This window comes from Lagenorhynchus albirostris, chromosome 3, assembly GCF_949774975.1.
Source record: "Lagenorhynchus albirostris chromosome 3, mLagAlb1.1, whole genome shotgun sequence".
Taxonomy (NCBI): Eukaryota; Metazoa; Chordata; class Mammalia; order Artiodactyla; family Delphinidae; genus Lagenorhynchus; species Lagenorhynchus albirostris.
In genome coordinates this window covers 33,732,148-33,750,431 of record NC_083097.1, presented here as the reverse complement: position 1 = coordinate 33,750,431, position 18,284 = coordinate 33,732,148, and the positions used below count along the sequence as shown (strand labels likewise).

General features: G+C 37.4%; 1 protein-coding gene across 5 annotated transcripts in view; it reads right to left on the bottom strand.

Annotated features, from left to right (window-relative positions):
• Positions 1-18,284, bottom strand: part of C7 (complement C7) — a 52,171-nt gene that overhangs the window by 31,849 nt on the left and 2,038 nt on the right. For 4 of the 5 annotated variants that reach the window (XM_060146996.1, XM_060146998.1, XM_060147001.1 and 1 more), the window contains exons 3-7: positions 14,750-14,807; positions 12,881-12,956; positions 9,793-9,934; positions 7,767-7,914; positions 6,614-6,752 (exon numbers count right to left, since the gene is read on the bottom strand). In XM_060146996.1, coding sequence (XP_060002979.1) covers positions 6,614-6,752; positions 7,767-7,914; positions 9,793-9,934; positions 12,881-12,956; positions 14,750-14,807 — 563 coding nt within the window. The remainder of the gene's footprint in view (positions 1-6,613; positions 6,753-7,766; positions 7,915-9,792; positions 9,935-12,880; positions 12,957-14,749; positions 14,808-18,284) is intronic. The other variant, XM_060146997.1, reaches the window with a different exon arrangement.

Sequence of the window (18,284 nt, the reverse complement as noted above, 5' to 3'; positions counted from 1 at the left end):
ACCTGATTTTTCAAGAAAAGAGATATATCTGAATCTTCATGAAAAAATCTTAAGTTTTTTTAAATCATAGGCAACTATCTTGCTAAAAATGTCAGTCACCATGAGAATAAAACAACATGAAATATGACTCTCAGTCTGTTCTATATAAATATTCAGATCAGTAACTCTCCTTTCACAAGTATTTGTGTTTTTATTATATGTCCATACACATCTGTATTTGAGATCAAAGTATAAATAAACACAGAGAAAATTTAAATGATGAATATGATACATTTTAAAAATAAAGCTAAAATCTAAAAAAGAGTGAATATATGTATATGTATAACAGATTCACTTTGCTGTACACCTGAAATTAACACAACATTGTAAATCAACTATACCCCAATAAAAATTTTTTTAAAAATGCTAAAAAGAAAATAGAATATTATGCAGCCATCGTAAAGGATGAGTGTGAGGACAAATTGTTCATGTTAAATGAAGAAGCAAGTGTAAATGCGATATTTACAAATCCTATTAACCACAAATATGCAAGTATATGCCCAGTCAAAAAAAGACTAGAAGGAAATTCAACAAAATGCCAGAAAATATTAAAAATACTTTCATCACTACCCATGTTAAAAATTAGGCATTCATGCTAGAAGAAAGACAGAAGAGAAGAAAAAATAGATTTAACCATACCTTTTATTCCAACATTATTTTCATTATATTATGAAATTGGTTTGTTTAAAAGTCAAACGCAAAAATTCAGCTCAAGTCAAAATGAAGAATATATTATTATTCTTAACTACAAAGAGGACATTATTATTATTGAATACAAAGAGGACATTTTTTTTTAATTACTTTATTTTATTTATTTATTTATTTTTTTTTTTTTTTTTGCAGCACGCGGGCCTCTCACTGACGCGGCCTCTCCCGTTGCGGAGCACAGGCTCCTGACGCGCAGGCTCAGCGGCCATGGCTCACGGGCCCAGCTGCTCCACGGTATGTGGGATCCTCCCGGAGCAAGGCACGAACGGGGCTTCCCTGGTGGCGCAGTGGTTGAGAGTCCACCTGCCGATGTAGGGGACACAGGTTCGTGCCCCGGTCTGGGAGGATCCCACATGCCGCGGAGCGGCTGGACCCGTGAGCCATGGCCGCGCATCAGGAGCCTGTGCTCCGCAACGGGAGAGGCCCGCATACCGCAAAAATAATAATAATAAATAAATAAAAATGTACTAGAGATTTCTAGAGTCACTAGATAGTGTCTCAGTCCTATTTGGTTTTGGACAGACACAGAATTTAGTTTTTTCTCTCAAGGAAGAAAAGTTACCTACCTTTCTTTCAATGCAAAAAAAAAAAAAAAAATAGCCTATTTTTTTCTCTTCTTCAGGTGTACAATTCAAATACTTGATTCATGATTTATGCAGATAAGCCTCTTAAGAACTTTAGTTCAGCGTCTCCTCACTCCCATGTACTCTACACATAGCCACAAGAATCCTTTCTCAAGGTAGTGTGATCTTAAATTTTCTTTAATACCCTCTTCCTTCCAGCTAAGATCCTGAAATTTCCCCACACTGAGTCTTCCTCTGAAGTCACAAATTCAAACATCCTACACTCTGACATCTCTTACTCTGTTGACACTCATTCTATTATTGCCATATCTATTATTCAACCTCATAGAGACAGCCCTTCAACTTACTTTCCCTTCTCTTTCCCTATCAGCACCTTCATTTTGTCACTTCCTTCATGTTGTAGTTATGCTTCATGGCTCATGACTTATTATTCTCTTGCCAATGAACCTAACTCCTGCCAATGAACCTTGCCTAGGTATATTCTGCCACCATATTTGCCAGGCAAAAACTCAACCTTTGTTCAGTGCTCGCAGCCAGGCACCTTAGCACTGCTATAGAAAAATCACACAACTATCGATTGGTGTTACTGTAAGTCCATTCATAATTTCCAACCTCAGTGGAATCCTCAATACATTCCAGCAACCCTAAATGTCTAGCCAATTCTTTCTCCCATTCCCTACAGTATCTATTTCAAAAGTTCTGCACCCATCTCAATCCCCCAATCTTACAATCATTTCCTTCACTCTCAGAAGATAAACTTCTTTCTTTACAAACATTCCCACTATCAGACACAGACTTCTTACACTTCTGACTAACAAATTTACAGACTTACGAATGTCTTTCACTTCCTTTCCTGTGCAGGTGTTCCTCCCCCTGTCTAAGGCTAATTTCTCTGTCTTTTTTCTGTATTGCATTCCCTCTCACCTCTTTTTTTTTTTTAACATCTTTATTGGAGTATAATTGCTTTACAATGATGTGTTAGTTTCTGCTTTACAACAAAATGAATCAGTTATATATATACATATGTTCCCATATCTCCTCCCTCTTGCGTCTCCCTCCCTCCCACCCTCCCTATCCCACCCTTCCAGGCGATCACAAAGCACCAAGCTAATCTCCCTGTGCTATGCAGCTGCTTCCCACTAGCTATCTACCTTATTACCTTTGGTAGTGTATATACGTCCATGCCTCTCTCTCGCTTTGTCACAGCTTACACTTCCCCCTCCCCATATCCTCAAGTCCATTCTCTAGTAGGTCTGTGTCTTTATTCCTGTCTTACCCCTAGGTTCTTCATGACATTTTTTTTTTCTTAACCCTCTCACCTCTTCAAAGGACTAATTAAATTGACTGATTACTCCCTGTCTTACAGCTTCAACTTTTCTTTCTCTACTGGCTCATTCCTATCAACGCTTATACATATTCTAACCCCACCTAAGTACAGTGTGCTGCAAGGGCTCTGAGCCACACTTCTAGGGTTCAGACCCCATAGTTGTCGTCTACTACCTCTGTGATTGTAGGTAAATTACTCAGCATTCTTTTTTTTTTTTTTGTGAGCCCAGCCGCTCCCGGCATGTGGGATCCTCCCGGACTGGGCAGAACCCGCGTCCCCTGCATCAGCAGGCAGACTCTCAACCACTGTGCCACCAGGGAGGCCCCTACTAAGCATTCTTTGTCTCAGTTTCCTCATCTGTAAAAATAGTAGATGACAGTACCTACATACTTAGGTTATTATTAAAAAAAAGTTCTATTTAAAGCACTTGAAACGTGCTTAGTATATAAAAGGTTCTTAATATATGTGAGCTACTTTTATTATCATTCAAATTATTTTCTATTAACAAAGTAGATTTAGAAATCTCAGATATCTAGACACATACCAACAGAGGAAGCAGAGGATCAGATAACTAAGCATTAGTTAAAATTGCCTTTAGAATACGTTTTTGTTATTCATTTGATATACATATAGGATCTTGCTTTAAAAAATATAATGAAGTATACTAAGTGAACTAATCAGAGAAAAACAAACATCACATATCATTTATATGCGGAATCTAAAAAAAGGATACAAATGAACTTGTTTACAAAACAGAAACAGACTCACAGACATAGAAAACAAACTTATGGTTACCAAAGGGGAAGGAGAGGGAGGGATAAATCAGGAGTTTGGGATTAGCAGATACAAACTACTATGTATAAAATAGATAAACAACAAGGTCCTACTGTATAGCACAGGGAACTATATTCAATATCTTGTAATAAACTGTAATGGAAAAGACTCTGAAACAGAATATATATATATATATATGAATCACTTTGCTGTACATCAGAAACTAACACAACATTGTAAATCAACTATACTTCAATAAAAATTTTTTAATATAATGAATTATATTCAAGATCAAAACAGGAGGATCCAGGAAGTTATTTTCTCCACCTTAATCTTTACTCACTCCCATCTGCAACTCATTACATGCTGAGAATAAACAAGGCAGTCTTTCAGCATCTCCCAGGCTAAACTAAGCAGGGTGGCACCTTCCCAAAGTGACCGGGGAGCTGGAATGTGCTTATGTTTCAAAGGCTTCCTTGTGGTATGAAAAGTATGAGCAAACAGAGAGTGTGCATGGCATCAAAGTGAGTGGCTTACTCAATAAGCAACTGGGTTTGTCCTGGGTAAACCACCATGCTGATTTCCAAAACAGAGATTAGAAGAGAGATGGACTGATTATTCTGTTTTATGTTTATTTACTAACATTTATGTTCCAACAAGCCAAAAGTCATGTTCCACCTGTAGAGGCCTGAATCCCCAGTGGCTCCCCTTCTATTTGAACTGAGGAGGACATTGACCGCCTCCATATTCGCACCTGGGTTTCCCACTGCAGTGACTGACTCACTGCCTATTGCTTCCACCTCACTTCCCTTCGGCTGGATCCTAAATAACAGGCTATAATTTCCCTCTACCTCTGACAAACACCTTCACATGCAGTGACTGGCAAGGCATTTCAGATGTCAATCCAAAAACCAAGCCATGCTGTAGAAGACGAACGTCAGAATTATGCTTTTATTAAATTATTTTTCTTCTTCAGAAGCTGCAGGTTTCCAGCATGTCTCCTTTCCAACCATGCCAGAAATTCTCTCCCTTATTACTTCCTCTGTTCTGTAACTTTCTAAATTTGACTACATACACACACACACACACACACACACACATATATATGCATATATATATACATATATGCAATTCTCCCCCTTATAATTATGAAAGAATTATCAACACATCCTCTTAGTAATATGAGGAGAAAAAATTCTCTTTATATGCCTATCTCACATTCTCCCTTCTGGCCAAAGGGTAAATTACAATATAGGTTTTTCACCAAGCAGAATTTAGAGTCAAAAAAGCAGTTAATACAACACATTGGGAGAGTAAAATATACTAGAAAAATGAAGGGCTGTGAAATCTGACAGACTGGATCCAAGCTCTACTGCTTATTGATTTGGTGACTTGAAGCAAGTCTGCTGAAGTCCTCTGAGCCTCAATTTCTATATATATAAAACAGTAAAATATTACTTACTTTCCACAGATGTCGTGAGGATTAAAATTACACAAATTGCCTAAAATAGTGCAGATGCCACAGGAAATATTCAAAAATTGGTAGCTATGATTATTTTTCAAGTCAGTTCCACTTTCTACTTTCATGATTCAGTAACTCTTAAATGTAATTTAATTCCATTATAAGTCGGAGGTTGGTGGGTTTGCTCCTCATAATCAGAACTGCTTTCTGAAGATGACTAATGTTGGTAAACTAAAGCCCCTTCCTTCTGAATATCCTAATAGTTTTGGTTTACAAATTTGGGAGTCATCAGTAAGGAGGGCTGAACTGGAAATTTTTGAGCTCTGGGAAGATGGGAGGAAAGGCATGAGAGAGGAGATCTTGGAAGAGATGAGCAAGAAAGAGGCTAAAACAGGATGAGACCAGAAACTTCTTTTGGCTTAGGTTGTGGAAGGACAGACAATTTAAGATAGAGCATCTCAACTGTTTTCGTCGGATGCATTGGCACTATGAGGTAGACAATCTCTCCTCTGTGTTCCCTCTAAATCTTCAGGAATTTCCCCTAAAGCCATTACTGTTTTGTGTGAGTAGATTTTGTGTTGAAATCAATCAACAGGATGAGTTTACGTGTGTATGACAGAAACAGCCTGCAAGAAGCAGAAGCCTGCAGAGGAAACCTTGAGACCATAAACAAAATTTTAAAGTGTGGCAGTGTGGATGCGGGCAAGGATGTGGAACACAGGCCACTCTTCCACACTGCTGGTGGGGTATATAGATTGGTCATATATAGGTTTTGGAAACTTTAGTGAAGTGTAACCTAAACATAGCCTATAAAGCAGCAATTCGAGTTCCTGGTGTCTGCACTAGAGAAGCTCATTTGTATGATTAATACAAAATATAAGATAGTGGTTGTATGGGCAGTACAGGTAGAGAAGATGTGACAGAGAGAGGGAGATAGGAGCCTTTAAGTCGCTGGTAATATTCTATTTCTTGAGGTGGGTGGTGGGCATATATAGTCCTGTTTGTATTATTAGTTTTCTCCAAAGTGCAAGTATATGTTATTCACAGGCTTTTGTACATAGAAATATTTCATAATTAAAAAAAAAACATTTTTAGGTAAGGTGACACTGTGGCAGTGGTTAGGAGACTATCACAACCAGTCATGAGCAGGTCCTTGGGTTTTAACACCCACACAGGGACAGACCATCAGGTTCTAGACCCACATGGAGTATGGAGTTCAAAATGGGACAATGGATATTTCAGCTTGAATGACATAAATTAAAAGTATCATTGCCCTATAACACAGATTTAAAGAATATATATTCCTAAATAGTGAATGTAACATAAAAGAAGAAGACTCACAGATATAGAGAACAAACTGGTGGAAAGGAGGGGGGCAATATAGGGGTGAGGGGGTGGGAGGTACACACCACTGTGTGTAAGATGGGCTCAAGGATGTATTGTACAACACGGGGAATAGAGCCAATATTTTGCAGTAACTGTAAATGGAAAGTAAGCTTTAAAAATTGTATTAAAAAATTTTAAGAAAAAATAAAACATTTCTTAAAAAAAGAAAATGTATTCTTTTTAAGTCTATATAAGACATTTCTAAGAATTGACCACATATGAGGCCACAAGTAAATTCTCAACAAAATACCAAAAAAAACAATATCATATAAATAACGATCTCTGGCAACAATTCACAGATTAGAAAGAAATCAAATCAATGTAATTAAGTACCTGGAATGTATAGGAGAGGATATTTCCGCTCAGTCTGTAGAAATCTCTCCCATCCCCGCTAAACACCTTTCTGCATTGACCACCAAAACTTTTAGTGTTGAGGACTTTGTTCCTAAACTGGCCTGTGAGCGCATTGTAACTGTTTTTAAAAAAATGAAAGAAGAAAAGGCTGTTAAAAACTAGAAACACCACTTGCTGAAACAGGCATCATTAGAGAACTCTAGATATTCTTGAAATACATTACAATTAAACATCTCTGGGAGAGCTCAAATAAAAAGCCTCCTAGAGCACACTATGCATTACCCAACTCCCCCTGCTTGCTATAATGGTTAAAACTAATAGCTGGGGAAACCCAACATCCTTTTAGCCTAAGAACTTATTTAGGAAACATACAGCCCTTTTGTATCTATGGCAACAGCTGGTTTTGAATTGAATCTATAGAAAAAACCAAACAATTAAGATTACTCTTGAAGAGAGAGAACTCTCTACAATGATTTACAACTAGTCGGCCTCTTAGCATGCTAACTGGTATACTCTATAAAGTAACTTTACCATTTTTCCATTAATGAATTTCATAGTAGTATAGAAAAATCACATCTAAGCAAAGAGATTATCTTAAAACCTTGAAACTTTAACTTGGGTCTGACCGTTAAAAGTTTTTCAGAATTCTTTTTAAAAAGGCTAACAGGATTGCCTCAACTTCACTTGAAAGTTCCCAGCTAGTTTAGGTGATTACTTTTCAGTCTGAGTGTTCCAACACACTTTCTCTCTTCTTCCGCTGCTCTCATTCTGTTGTCTCTTCGTTCCCTTAAGTAGCCCCACATCATTGAATTAGTTCTCCCCCCTTCCTTCCCATAGGGGGACTGACTGGCCAGGATTTCCCAGGTCTGAAGGATTTCCTTAGATGCAGATGAAGGATTTCAGTGCTAAACCCAACAGTTAAGGGACAACTTGTCCCTCTATGCTTTACCACATATATTTACAGGTATATAGATAGGAATTTTTAAATTGTTTCAGGATGTGGCAAAGAGCTGTAAGCAAAGTCTTGACTATTAGGTGATTTGTTATTAGCCTTACCAAACCACAAAATAAAACACAACAAAATAAAAACTAGAACCCATCGATGTGTACAGGAAGACACCCAACACCTTACCCCTGTCCAGTAAGTTCTATGTTGGGAGGAGGTTTATCGAGGTCACAGGAAGGCCTGCTTTCTGAGTCCTCACACCTGTCTTCATCAGCACTGTCCTCTTCACAGTCAGAATCCCCATTGCAAACTAAAGATCTGCTGATGCACTGACCTGAACACAAGAAAAGCCACCACACAAAAATAAAAGAGGTGAAAAGGAAAACGCTACTTGGGATCAAAAGATTTCACCCTGCACCCTCAACACAACACTGATACTCTAATGTGAGTTTGATATACACCCTCAGTGCCCAGGCAAGGACTGCTGATTATTTTGGTCCTCATTTTTCAACATGCAAATTGATTCTGACCTTGGCTGGACACAAAATTGAAAATAGAACCTGAATTCAAATTCCAGGCTCTCACCCATAGCCATTAAGCACTTGGTCTGAATTCTCCAAAATCACTCAATGCCAATCAATCACTGGGAAGACAGATTGACTTCCTGCCCTTCAACTTTCCATTTCTCTTCTGTAATCACTGACCAAGATGCCAAAGTGCTGTCTTTCTTGGTGATTTAGATATATATGCTTTGAGAGCATGAGAACTGGATTAAAAGATTAAAATTCGACATTTCTTTAGCACCTTCTCTGTTCAGGACACTCTTGGGTGTTGGGATACAAATATGAATAAAAAGGGTATTCACCAGGGTTTTCATATACTTTACAATCTAATAGGAAAGAGTATGAAGTTAGATCATTACAATTCAGCAATGTAATTGTGATAGATATAAGCCCACGGTACCAGAAGCACAAGGAAGCACTAGAGGGTACCAGATGATCTAGCCCCGGCCTCCCTCCGCATTATATCCAACCATTCTCTTACTAGCTTCCTACGCCCTAGTCATACTGGATCACTTACATAAATCAAAGACCAACCTTTTTGCCATCTCCACTGACTTTGCACCTACAGTTCTTCAAAAATCAAATCACACGTTACCTCCTCTCAGAAACCACCCTTGCCCCACAAGCTACAATGTATGGCCTTCATTTGTGCCCTTATAGTATGCATGGCACAAAACTGTCCTGATAGCACATTCCACTATGCTGTCTCTTGATCCAATGCAGCAAACATTTGTTGAGAGTCTACTATGTACCACACACTCCAGATGCAAAAATAAAAGAAATATAATACACACCTTCAAGGAGTTCAGTCTACCAAAAGATATCCAGGGCAACAAATACTTCAGATTACAGATGATACAATGTACATAGAGAACACAGAAAAGTAATCTGTTAAATAGCTCTATCAGTTGGGCTTTTAGGATAGGTCTCCCTAAGGCGGCATCATCTGATTTGGGTTTTGAAAGTACAATAGGAGTTTGACAGGTATTGTTAAAAAACACGTCTAACACAGGAAATATTTATGTACTATTTTGCCCACAAAACTTTAAGAATTTTGAGGGAAGAGGCTATGTGTTTCATTCTACATCCACAACCCTCATTTCTGTATCTGGAACATAACAAGAATAATAAATGTTTGCTGAAAGTTGTTGAATTAACCTTTCTGCACAAATGCAACATAGACAATAGGTCAAATATTATTCAATCCAAAACTGTTTCATTTCCCCAATGCATAGAGATGACCCGTATTGCTCCTTGATTAACTAATTAGAGTTGCTTTTCTTGTAAAAATAAAAATAATTTGGGCAGTAATATTGTTTCTGCCCAATTTCAGTCTTCATTCCAGACTCATTCCACATCTTCACCAAAAATGCAATGTCAAGAACTGCTTGGGTCTGTCAATAGCCATATTTCTTTTTCAAAGAAGCAAAGAGTATCCCCACCTTTATTACCAGATGACACCCATGCATTTAAAAGAATGACAGTTAAGTGTGTAACTAATATGCCAATAAAAATCCAACTGATTTGGGGGAAAATTAACTTATAGGCTAATATAAATGCAGTACAATTCAACAAATACATACTGAGCAAATTAAACAAATAGCATTTGAACTTACACTCTGCGTGCCGAACCTATGGGAAGCAAATACCTGAAAAACACCTGAAACGTTCTCCACATCCCTCTTCTGTTGGACATCCTCGTGTAGGTTCACACGATTGTGGTTCAAAAGCACTTCCAACACAGGGATGGCCGCCATACTGCCCATAAACAGCAACTGACCGCCTGCGAGTCTAAATACAAACCAAATAGCTTTTTAATATCTCCAGTTTCCTTTATCTGAGAAATAAAATCTGGGATAAATTAATACAATTGGAGAAATAATGTTTGTAAAATTGTTCTGGTGTACTACAGAAGTAAAGCCTACAAAATCAATGCACCCAGAAACCCACTTGTCTTTGAGTACAGTGACACCTGGGTTATTATTTATAGAGCACTCCCAGTTATATATTTACTCTTAGGGTTGAATGAAAAAAAAAATAGTGAATCTTTAAGAAAGTATGCTGGATAGACCAGATCACAACACAAAATGACTAATTTTTTGCCAAAGCAATGTACCAAGAGCTAATTAGAAAAGGTGAAGTGAATTTTGCTGGAGAAAGAGTAAGCATATTGGGAAGGGAAGTTAAGATGAACAGGAGTAAGGGAAACCTTTAGAAAAGTGGTGGTAATTAATTTGAGCTGAACCTTAAGCCTTCCTCAGGAAGGCAAGGTGAGGCAAAACAATCCAGAGAGACATATATGCTAACATGGAAGTCAAATTTACAAAACAGAAGCCTAAGTGGTCCACAGGTGAAGGTACATCTACAATGATACTTTACTGGACAACCAAAATTACTGACCTCTGAAATGGGAAAGATGTCAAAGGCCTATCTTAGGGTGGGGTGAGGTAGGAGGGGGTAGAAAAAAATTTGAGGAAATCTCTAAGGCAAATGAGAAAACTAATTCATTCTAAAATTCATTTACTCAATATGAAGACATGTATCTAATGTTTAAACAAAAAGAAAGATCTGCAAAATCATTTTCCTCCCCAAAGGCAATCAAAGGTGCATCTTTTAAGCCTCTTCCTATAGTCAACTCTTACCAGTTAATAAAAATGCACAAAATCTGAGATTCCAGAGAATTTAAACCTTTAGCAGCAGGGAAGACTAGATATACAAACCAAAGTTGAATCTATTCATTCATCCTAAATTGGAACAAAGGGTCACAGATATGTAATTTGAACTCTGAACAGGTTTGCAACAGCCTGGGGCTTTCACTGCGTCTAAGCAGAGGAGTCATAGAGAAGTATGAGTGAGGAATGGAACTCAGTACAGTTTCTTAGTAAGTTTTTGGTTTCTGTATTTAATTGATGAAGACACCTCTTATACGTGGCTTAGTAACATTGTGCTTTTCTGAAGTTCCAAAGCATAGATTGCGTTGTCGTATAAGTAATGTTTTCCTTCTCCATAGACACCAGGATGACCTTGATGGCTGTCTGCTCTCAGGGTCTCATTCTCACCTATCAAATTCTGATCTTATGACCCCTTTTTCATTTTCACTTGTCTTCTTCTGGGTGAAAATTCTGTTTTTATAATCTAAGCATGATGACCTTCACACAAAAAAATTACTCATATGAAAAATACCTTCGATCTACCTCTATTTAATGTTCTTTCTTAACTTGTTTTTAAACTATAAAAATGTTTTCTGAAGTGGGTGTTTGTTTGACTTTTGTTTTGTTATTCATGTACCTGTTTGCCTGTAATCAGAGTTGTCATCTAATATTATATTTGCCAGAAACCAAATCCTAGTTACTTGTGTAACTTGTTTTGTAAATACCCCTCATGTAGATACTAAATAAGAAAAATGAGCATAATGACGATGCTTCAAAACACAAGTTATCTTCTATAATATGGTTCTGTTATTCTAATAATTTTAAAATGATTTTAAGTGCACATTTTTATCTAAACTGAACCACCTTTAAAATCTTTTACAAATATTAAATCATGTTGTACACCTGAAACTAATATAATGTTATATGTCAATTGTATCTCAATACAAAAAAAAAAATTTAGCCATTCAAATGTTCAGAACCTTTGAAACCAACATTGTATTTTTGGAATTTATCCTAAGATGATTATCAGAAAAAAGACATATCTATGTGCAAAAATGTTCACTAAAGGTTTATTCATAATAACAAAATATATAAATAACCTAAATCTCAAACAATAGGAAGTGGATAAATAAAATTGGTATATACATATAATGGAACATAATTCAGCTGTCAAAATTCACGCTGATAGTATAATGTTAAGTTAAAATAGAATATAAAATCATGATCAAATAATCCTATTTTAAAAATCATAAGCACATAGAAAGAAAATAAATTGAGGAAACACCCAAATGCCAGTCAGTAGAACTCTAATTAAATTTTTTAAATGTACATTCGTACAATAAAATGCCATGTAGCTATTCAAAAAGAATAAAGCAGATCTGTGCTTACATGGAATAAAAAGGAAAAGAAGAGAAATTGAAAGAGTAAATACTAAAATGCTGACATATTGGTTTCTTCTAAATGGTAGAATTATAAGTAGTGTTTTCTTTATTTATATAGAAATAAACCATTTTATTTCATTTATAAAACTATAAATCATTTTCTCCAATGATTGATTTATAATAAGGAAAAAAACGGACATTTTTAGAAGTACTCTATAATCTCTCAGTCAAGTCTGGTATTTTATTTATATTACTTTTGTATTAAACTTTAAAAATGTTTGACTTTCCATGGTCATTCACTATTAGTTAGGTAAAGCGAAGCAGCTATTTTGCTACTCTTTAGTGTTTGTTTCAAATGAAAAGAAAAGTTGAATCCAGTAAATATGAAATTTTGAATTATCTACTAACTTCATGATATTCTTATTTCTCTGATAGTGAAAGAGTTAGTGAGTTGCTTTTAGTGTCTCTCCTATGTATATTTCTAGGCTCAAATGTAAGATTTAGAAAAGTCCTACAAGAAAAATGAGAATGCAGAAATTTTTTATTACAATATTAAGTATGAAATAAATCATACTTTTTCCCTTCAAAATTACTAATTACATTTTCAAAAAATAAAACAACATTCAAAAGTTAATGCCATTGTGTCCACACCTAAGCTATTTCTACATATAAATAGTAAATACAAAGTTTTCACATGGTCCTACCTGAGTCTTGGTACAACCATTGCATTCTGACCAAGGGGCATAGGAAGCCCACTGGCAATTGACTGGCGAGGAGGCACTGTCATAGTGTCAAATTGTCCATCATGAAGCCGACAGAAAGGTAGGAGAGAAGACAAAAAATTGGCAAGAATAGTCAAAAATTGCTTCACAATTTTTTTCCTAAGAGGCACCAAGAGGATCCCAAAATATATAAAAATATATGTGGGAAGGACTCACTTTTTCAGAGATTTATTAAATTTCATTTATGAAATATCTAGAATGTACCAGGCACTATTTAGACACTAGAGCTATATACATAAAAGAGATAGGATACTGGCAATTGGTAGAGGGGAGGATGAAGACACAGATGTGTAAACAAATAATCATAACACAATAATCATGATCCTTTGTACAGTAGAGCTAATGAGACAGATTTCCTAACAGAAATGTGTACAGTATAATGCGTTGTGGAAATACACATAAGAGAGTGTCTAAAGTTGGGAGGCTAAGTGAGAACATATAAAAGGAAGGTATTATGGCCTTTGACAGGATTTTGGACGATGAATTGAAGAGCTATACAGAAATTTAACTGAGAGACAACAAGCTCTAAAACGACCGTATGAGAAGTAGGAAACCAAAATCTGGCAAAGGCTAAATGGACGAGAATTGAGTTTTACGTGTTCCCCCTGTTTATCTAGGTCACTTCTCAAGCACACACCCAAGTACAGTAGCGTCAAGTTGAGCTCAAAGAATTCCACCCAATAAAATACATGTGGAAGATGGCAAGCTGACTCTCTTACAATGCTTAACTCTGGCTGTGTCCAAGAGGTCATGTTGCTTAGTCCAAAGAGATTAAGGAAGCCTTACCTAAAACCACACTTTACAAGGGGTAGAGGAACCAGGACTCCTGCTTTCTGGACTTTGAGTACATTCCTAACCTGGGAGACATCTCAGGTCAAGGTGATTCCTGCTTAGTTAAGCATAGCACTGCCAGGTGCTGCAGATAAGGAGTGCCGTTTGTGGCTCAGGTGCCCTTATGGGGCTAATCTTGCTAACCTGTCATCTTGATATGGCATCAGTGATCCAAATGCCTTAGTGTTTTTGACCTTTAAACAATCTGAACTTAATGCTATGTGTCTATTTTGTCTCCCAGAGACAGGCAGAGGCCTTCCCCAAACACCGAGGCTTGGGAAGGGAAGCTCGCTTGGCCTCACCTCCTCTGTGCACCCTGTCCAGTCCCCTCACAGAGCCCTTATCACACCTGCATTGAAATCAACTCTTTCAGGATCTCAATCACCCCCTCTACTCTCAGTACCGTCTGGCTCCTCTGTGTCCCAGTCACTGGCACATCTCCAGACACATGTTCTGACAGTTCGATGAGGTAAACCGACCTGGTCCTCTCCCATCAGACAGTGAAAGCAAAGCAAGGCCGTGAGTAAATGATGCTGGCTTTTTTCCAGGTCTCAAGAGCCGATAAACCTATTTTCTTAAAAAAACTCTCAACTTTTAAAATCCCAAAGACTATTTTGCAAAGATTACATTTAAAAATCAAATTCTGCTCTAAGATGTGTAAGTCAGCTGCCATTCCCTGAATTGCAGGTAAAACCATGGTACTGGGAGAAGCAGGAAACCTTGAGGTGTTTTTAGTCTTCAGGTTTCTTCCTTATAGGGAATAAAATAACGTAAAATAAGAATAAGAATAAAACACACTTTCTCTATAATTGCCTTTTCTAAAAAAGGGAAAGAAAAAAAGTGTTGAAGGGTTAAACATGCTCAGGCTGCAATGTAAAAATCAGACCATAGTTAAGAATTTCCTTAAAATAAAAGAAATGATTGTTAATGATTTCCACACACAATCCAAAAAATTCTCACCTTGAAAAAACTTGGAACTCTCCTATAAATCCCACCAAGAAGAATAAACTTATTGCCTAGGAGGGGAAAAAAAAACAATAAAGCAATATTTTAGTTAGCATTGCTTTAATGAGTCAAAAGTGAATACATCTGTACAAGTCAAGATTTGTGAGTTGGGAATAGAAAGAGTGAAAGAACCATGGAGAAGCCTTGATGATTCTGCTTGACTTTTAAGTTTTCATTTTACATAAAAATTTAATACAATTCTCTTATTTATTTATTTATTTTTTTGGCCGCATTGGGTCTTTTATTGCTGCACATGGGCTTTCTCTAGTTGTGGAGAGCAGGGGCTACTCTTCGTTGCGGTGTGTGGACTTCTGATTGCAGTGGCTGCTCTTGCTGCAGAGCACGGCCTCTAGGCACGCGGGCTTCAGTAGTTGTGGTGCACGGGCTTAGTTGCTCCACGGCATGTGGGATCTTCCCGGGCCAGGCCTCAAACCCGTGTCCCCTGTATTGGCAGGCAGATTTTCAACTACTGCGCCACCAGGGAAGTCTCTAATACATTTCTCTTGAGTTCACCTCCCATTATTCATTTCTGGAAAGACAACTAGGGGCTAGGTGATGTCATTGACAAATAAATTGAAAAGACTCCCCAGAGTTAAAAGTTCACAAACATTTCTTTAGGGTCCCATCATCTTTTAATTCCCTACTCCACTCTCTTCTCTAACTTTGGTACCCATGTGGACACCAGAGAAGAGAATGCCTGGAAAGAAGAACAGTTTCAAGGGCTGAGAAGCTAAAAGAGAAATAGCTTCCTAAATGGAAAAATCAAAAGTGGAGGTACATTCCTAGCCAGAGATGCCATGATACTCATCACAGTCCTTAGCTCTGCGGGTGGTTCCTTCAGTCTTTAAAACACCACAGAGGCCTTTTATAATCACATTCATGTGATAGCAGCAGCCTAAATATTGAGCATCTGACAGGTTATGAAACTGTATGTAAAATGTGATTACATTTTGTTTGAAAATCAAATATGTATTGAAAATAAATCTATAAAGAAACATAACAAGGAGAATAGTTCATTTCTGGTTGTGAAATCATAGGTGACTTTTATTATTTTATTTTCATTTCTATGTATTTTCCTACTTTGACAACTGAAGGTGAAAGGAAATACAATTCAAATCTGTACTGGAGACTCCTTAAAAATACCAAACACATTCAATTCATAACCCAGTAAAAAAAGTCCTTAAATCATCTTACCTCACATTTTACCAGGCCAATGTTCTTTCTCTTCTCTTGATCTCCCCAAACCTCTTTTCTCTCAGGGTAGCTGTGGAATGGCTTCCCAACACTTTTTCCAGATGCTTCTACTCACCTTCCTAGAACACCCATCCTCTTATTAGGTATCTTTTTTTCAGTTGTAAAATCCTAGTTGCCTACTTCTGCCTTTTACAGCCTTACAGAGTTTTCAGCCTATAATCTGACTAACATATAACCAAAAGGGCAGAGAGGTTCCAACAGCTGTGGGCGCCCTGGAAATGGGGACAGTGGTGGGAGAGGCTATGGATACTTTTCTGATTTTTCAACAAACACGTGAAGCACATAATGGAAAGCAACACCTTTTAAACGTTGGGTGATTTTTTTTTAATTATAAACTGCAGTGGGTTGTTTCTTTTCAACAATATGTCTTTTTTTGTACTGTGTCAACTCATTTTTCCTGCCCTTGGGCCAGGCTATCTCATAGCTCTTTTAGTCACTCCCAGGCATTCTGGAACAATCTAACAGTCACATTTCAATGTATCATCCAATTTTAAATGTCTATCCTGCTCCCAGGTCCTGCGGGAGGGGTGGGGTCTACTTCAAAATTCCTCTGCTTTATTCTCCTTCTTCTCTTCCCCACCTCCCCAGGATGCCTGTCTTCTCCAGAGTCAGCGCAGCACGAGTGAGAGGGGCAAAAGCCAAAAGGATCTTGCTTGCCCGACGCAGCTGGAGTCCAGTGCTGGTAAATCAGGGTGTGTTGGGTGTTTGAATGCCAATTCTTTATCTCTCGTGGTGTTTTTGTCATTCTTTGGATATCCCTCCTTTGGGAATCTACAACCACTGTTTTCTGGCACAAATGATTCGTCTCTTTGTTCAGCTCTCTTGAGTCTCACCAGTGCCTGCTTCCTGATGCTGTCTGCTGGGGTTGCTTCATCCTGCAGGCGTCTCCCAGGCAGAGTCCCTGACAACCCAAGTCTGGCCCCTTTCTAAAGGTCCACATCTGGTCCATGGGATACCTGCACACATCCTTGCCCTGTCAAACTCTGGATGTCAGGATGTAACCAATACTGCTGTGTTGACTTACTTGCTCACCACAGGGCAGTGAACCAGCCTATGCCTTTAGATTTTCTCAAACGTGAGTAGGGTATCATTCCCTATACACCCTCGTGCTCCAAGGGACACAATAGTGCATACTTTTGAGGATGGAGACGGCCAAAGGGTCACAAAACAAATTTAGGGCTACTCTTTTGGTATTGCAATAATACCACATTGAATGTACAATATCTCACTTTAAAATGTGAGGGTACTGAGCACCTATTATTATTGGCCTTTGACTCTCAGGCAAAACAGGCATCGTGAAAAAATCCATTTTAACATTCTATTACATATTTTTTTTAATGTCAACGAAGTTTTAAGGGATATACTTTTTCATCAGAAAAGATAACCTTGCCACCATCTTTCTTGTATATATATTATAACCCATGAAGATGTGCTTATCACAAGTTCATGAGTTATACAAGCTGAATCTCTTAACCAAAAGAATGTCTTGAAAATTTGCTAGCTGAGTACCTGAAAACTGAAGCAGTTATCATTCCTTGCCTTTGGAAAGAGTATCTCATCAAATGGACAAGATAGAACAATTATAAATTAATAAACAAATTAATGACAGATATAGACATACATCTGAGTTAACTCTATAAAAGAATTGCTTAGTTGAAAAGATATCGTATCTTTGCAGTGTGTAATGTAGCTAAGCTGGGACTACATTTCCCAGAATTCTCTTCTCTTCTTTCTTATGACTGAATGAGCATTAGCTCTACCTCCTTCCTCTAAAGTGTTTCAGCTACAACCATTGTCTCTATGCTTCTAATTTCTCCACATCTGGTCCTTTACATTTGTCTGTTGAATCATGAGCCCATTTGAGGTAAAAAAAAAAAACATTAATTTCTGTAGCATACACTGGGTTCCAAATTCCAAGAGAAAAAAGTATGGAAAAATCAAATCTAATTTCTTAGCATGCCCTAATTAATATCTTGATCAATAAATTTAGAACATAGGGCACCAAACAGATGAAGAAGAAGGTAGATTTTAAAATCAATTTACTTACATCTTTATCAGAAGTAGACATCAATTTGCAACACTTTTAGCGATAAAGAAATGCAAAAGGGCACAATAATATGATTTGAGTACTTTGTAGCCATTAGAAGCACGTTATAGATTGAACAATGACAGGAGAACATGCTTATGATATAGTGAGCAAAAAGATTCAGATCTAGATTGATAGCAATTTCATAAA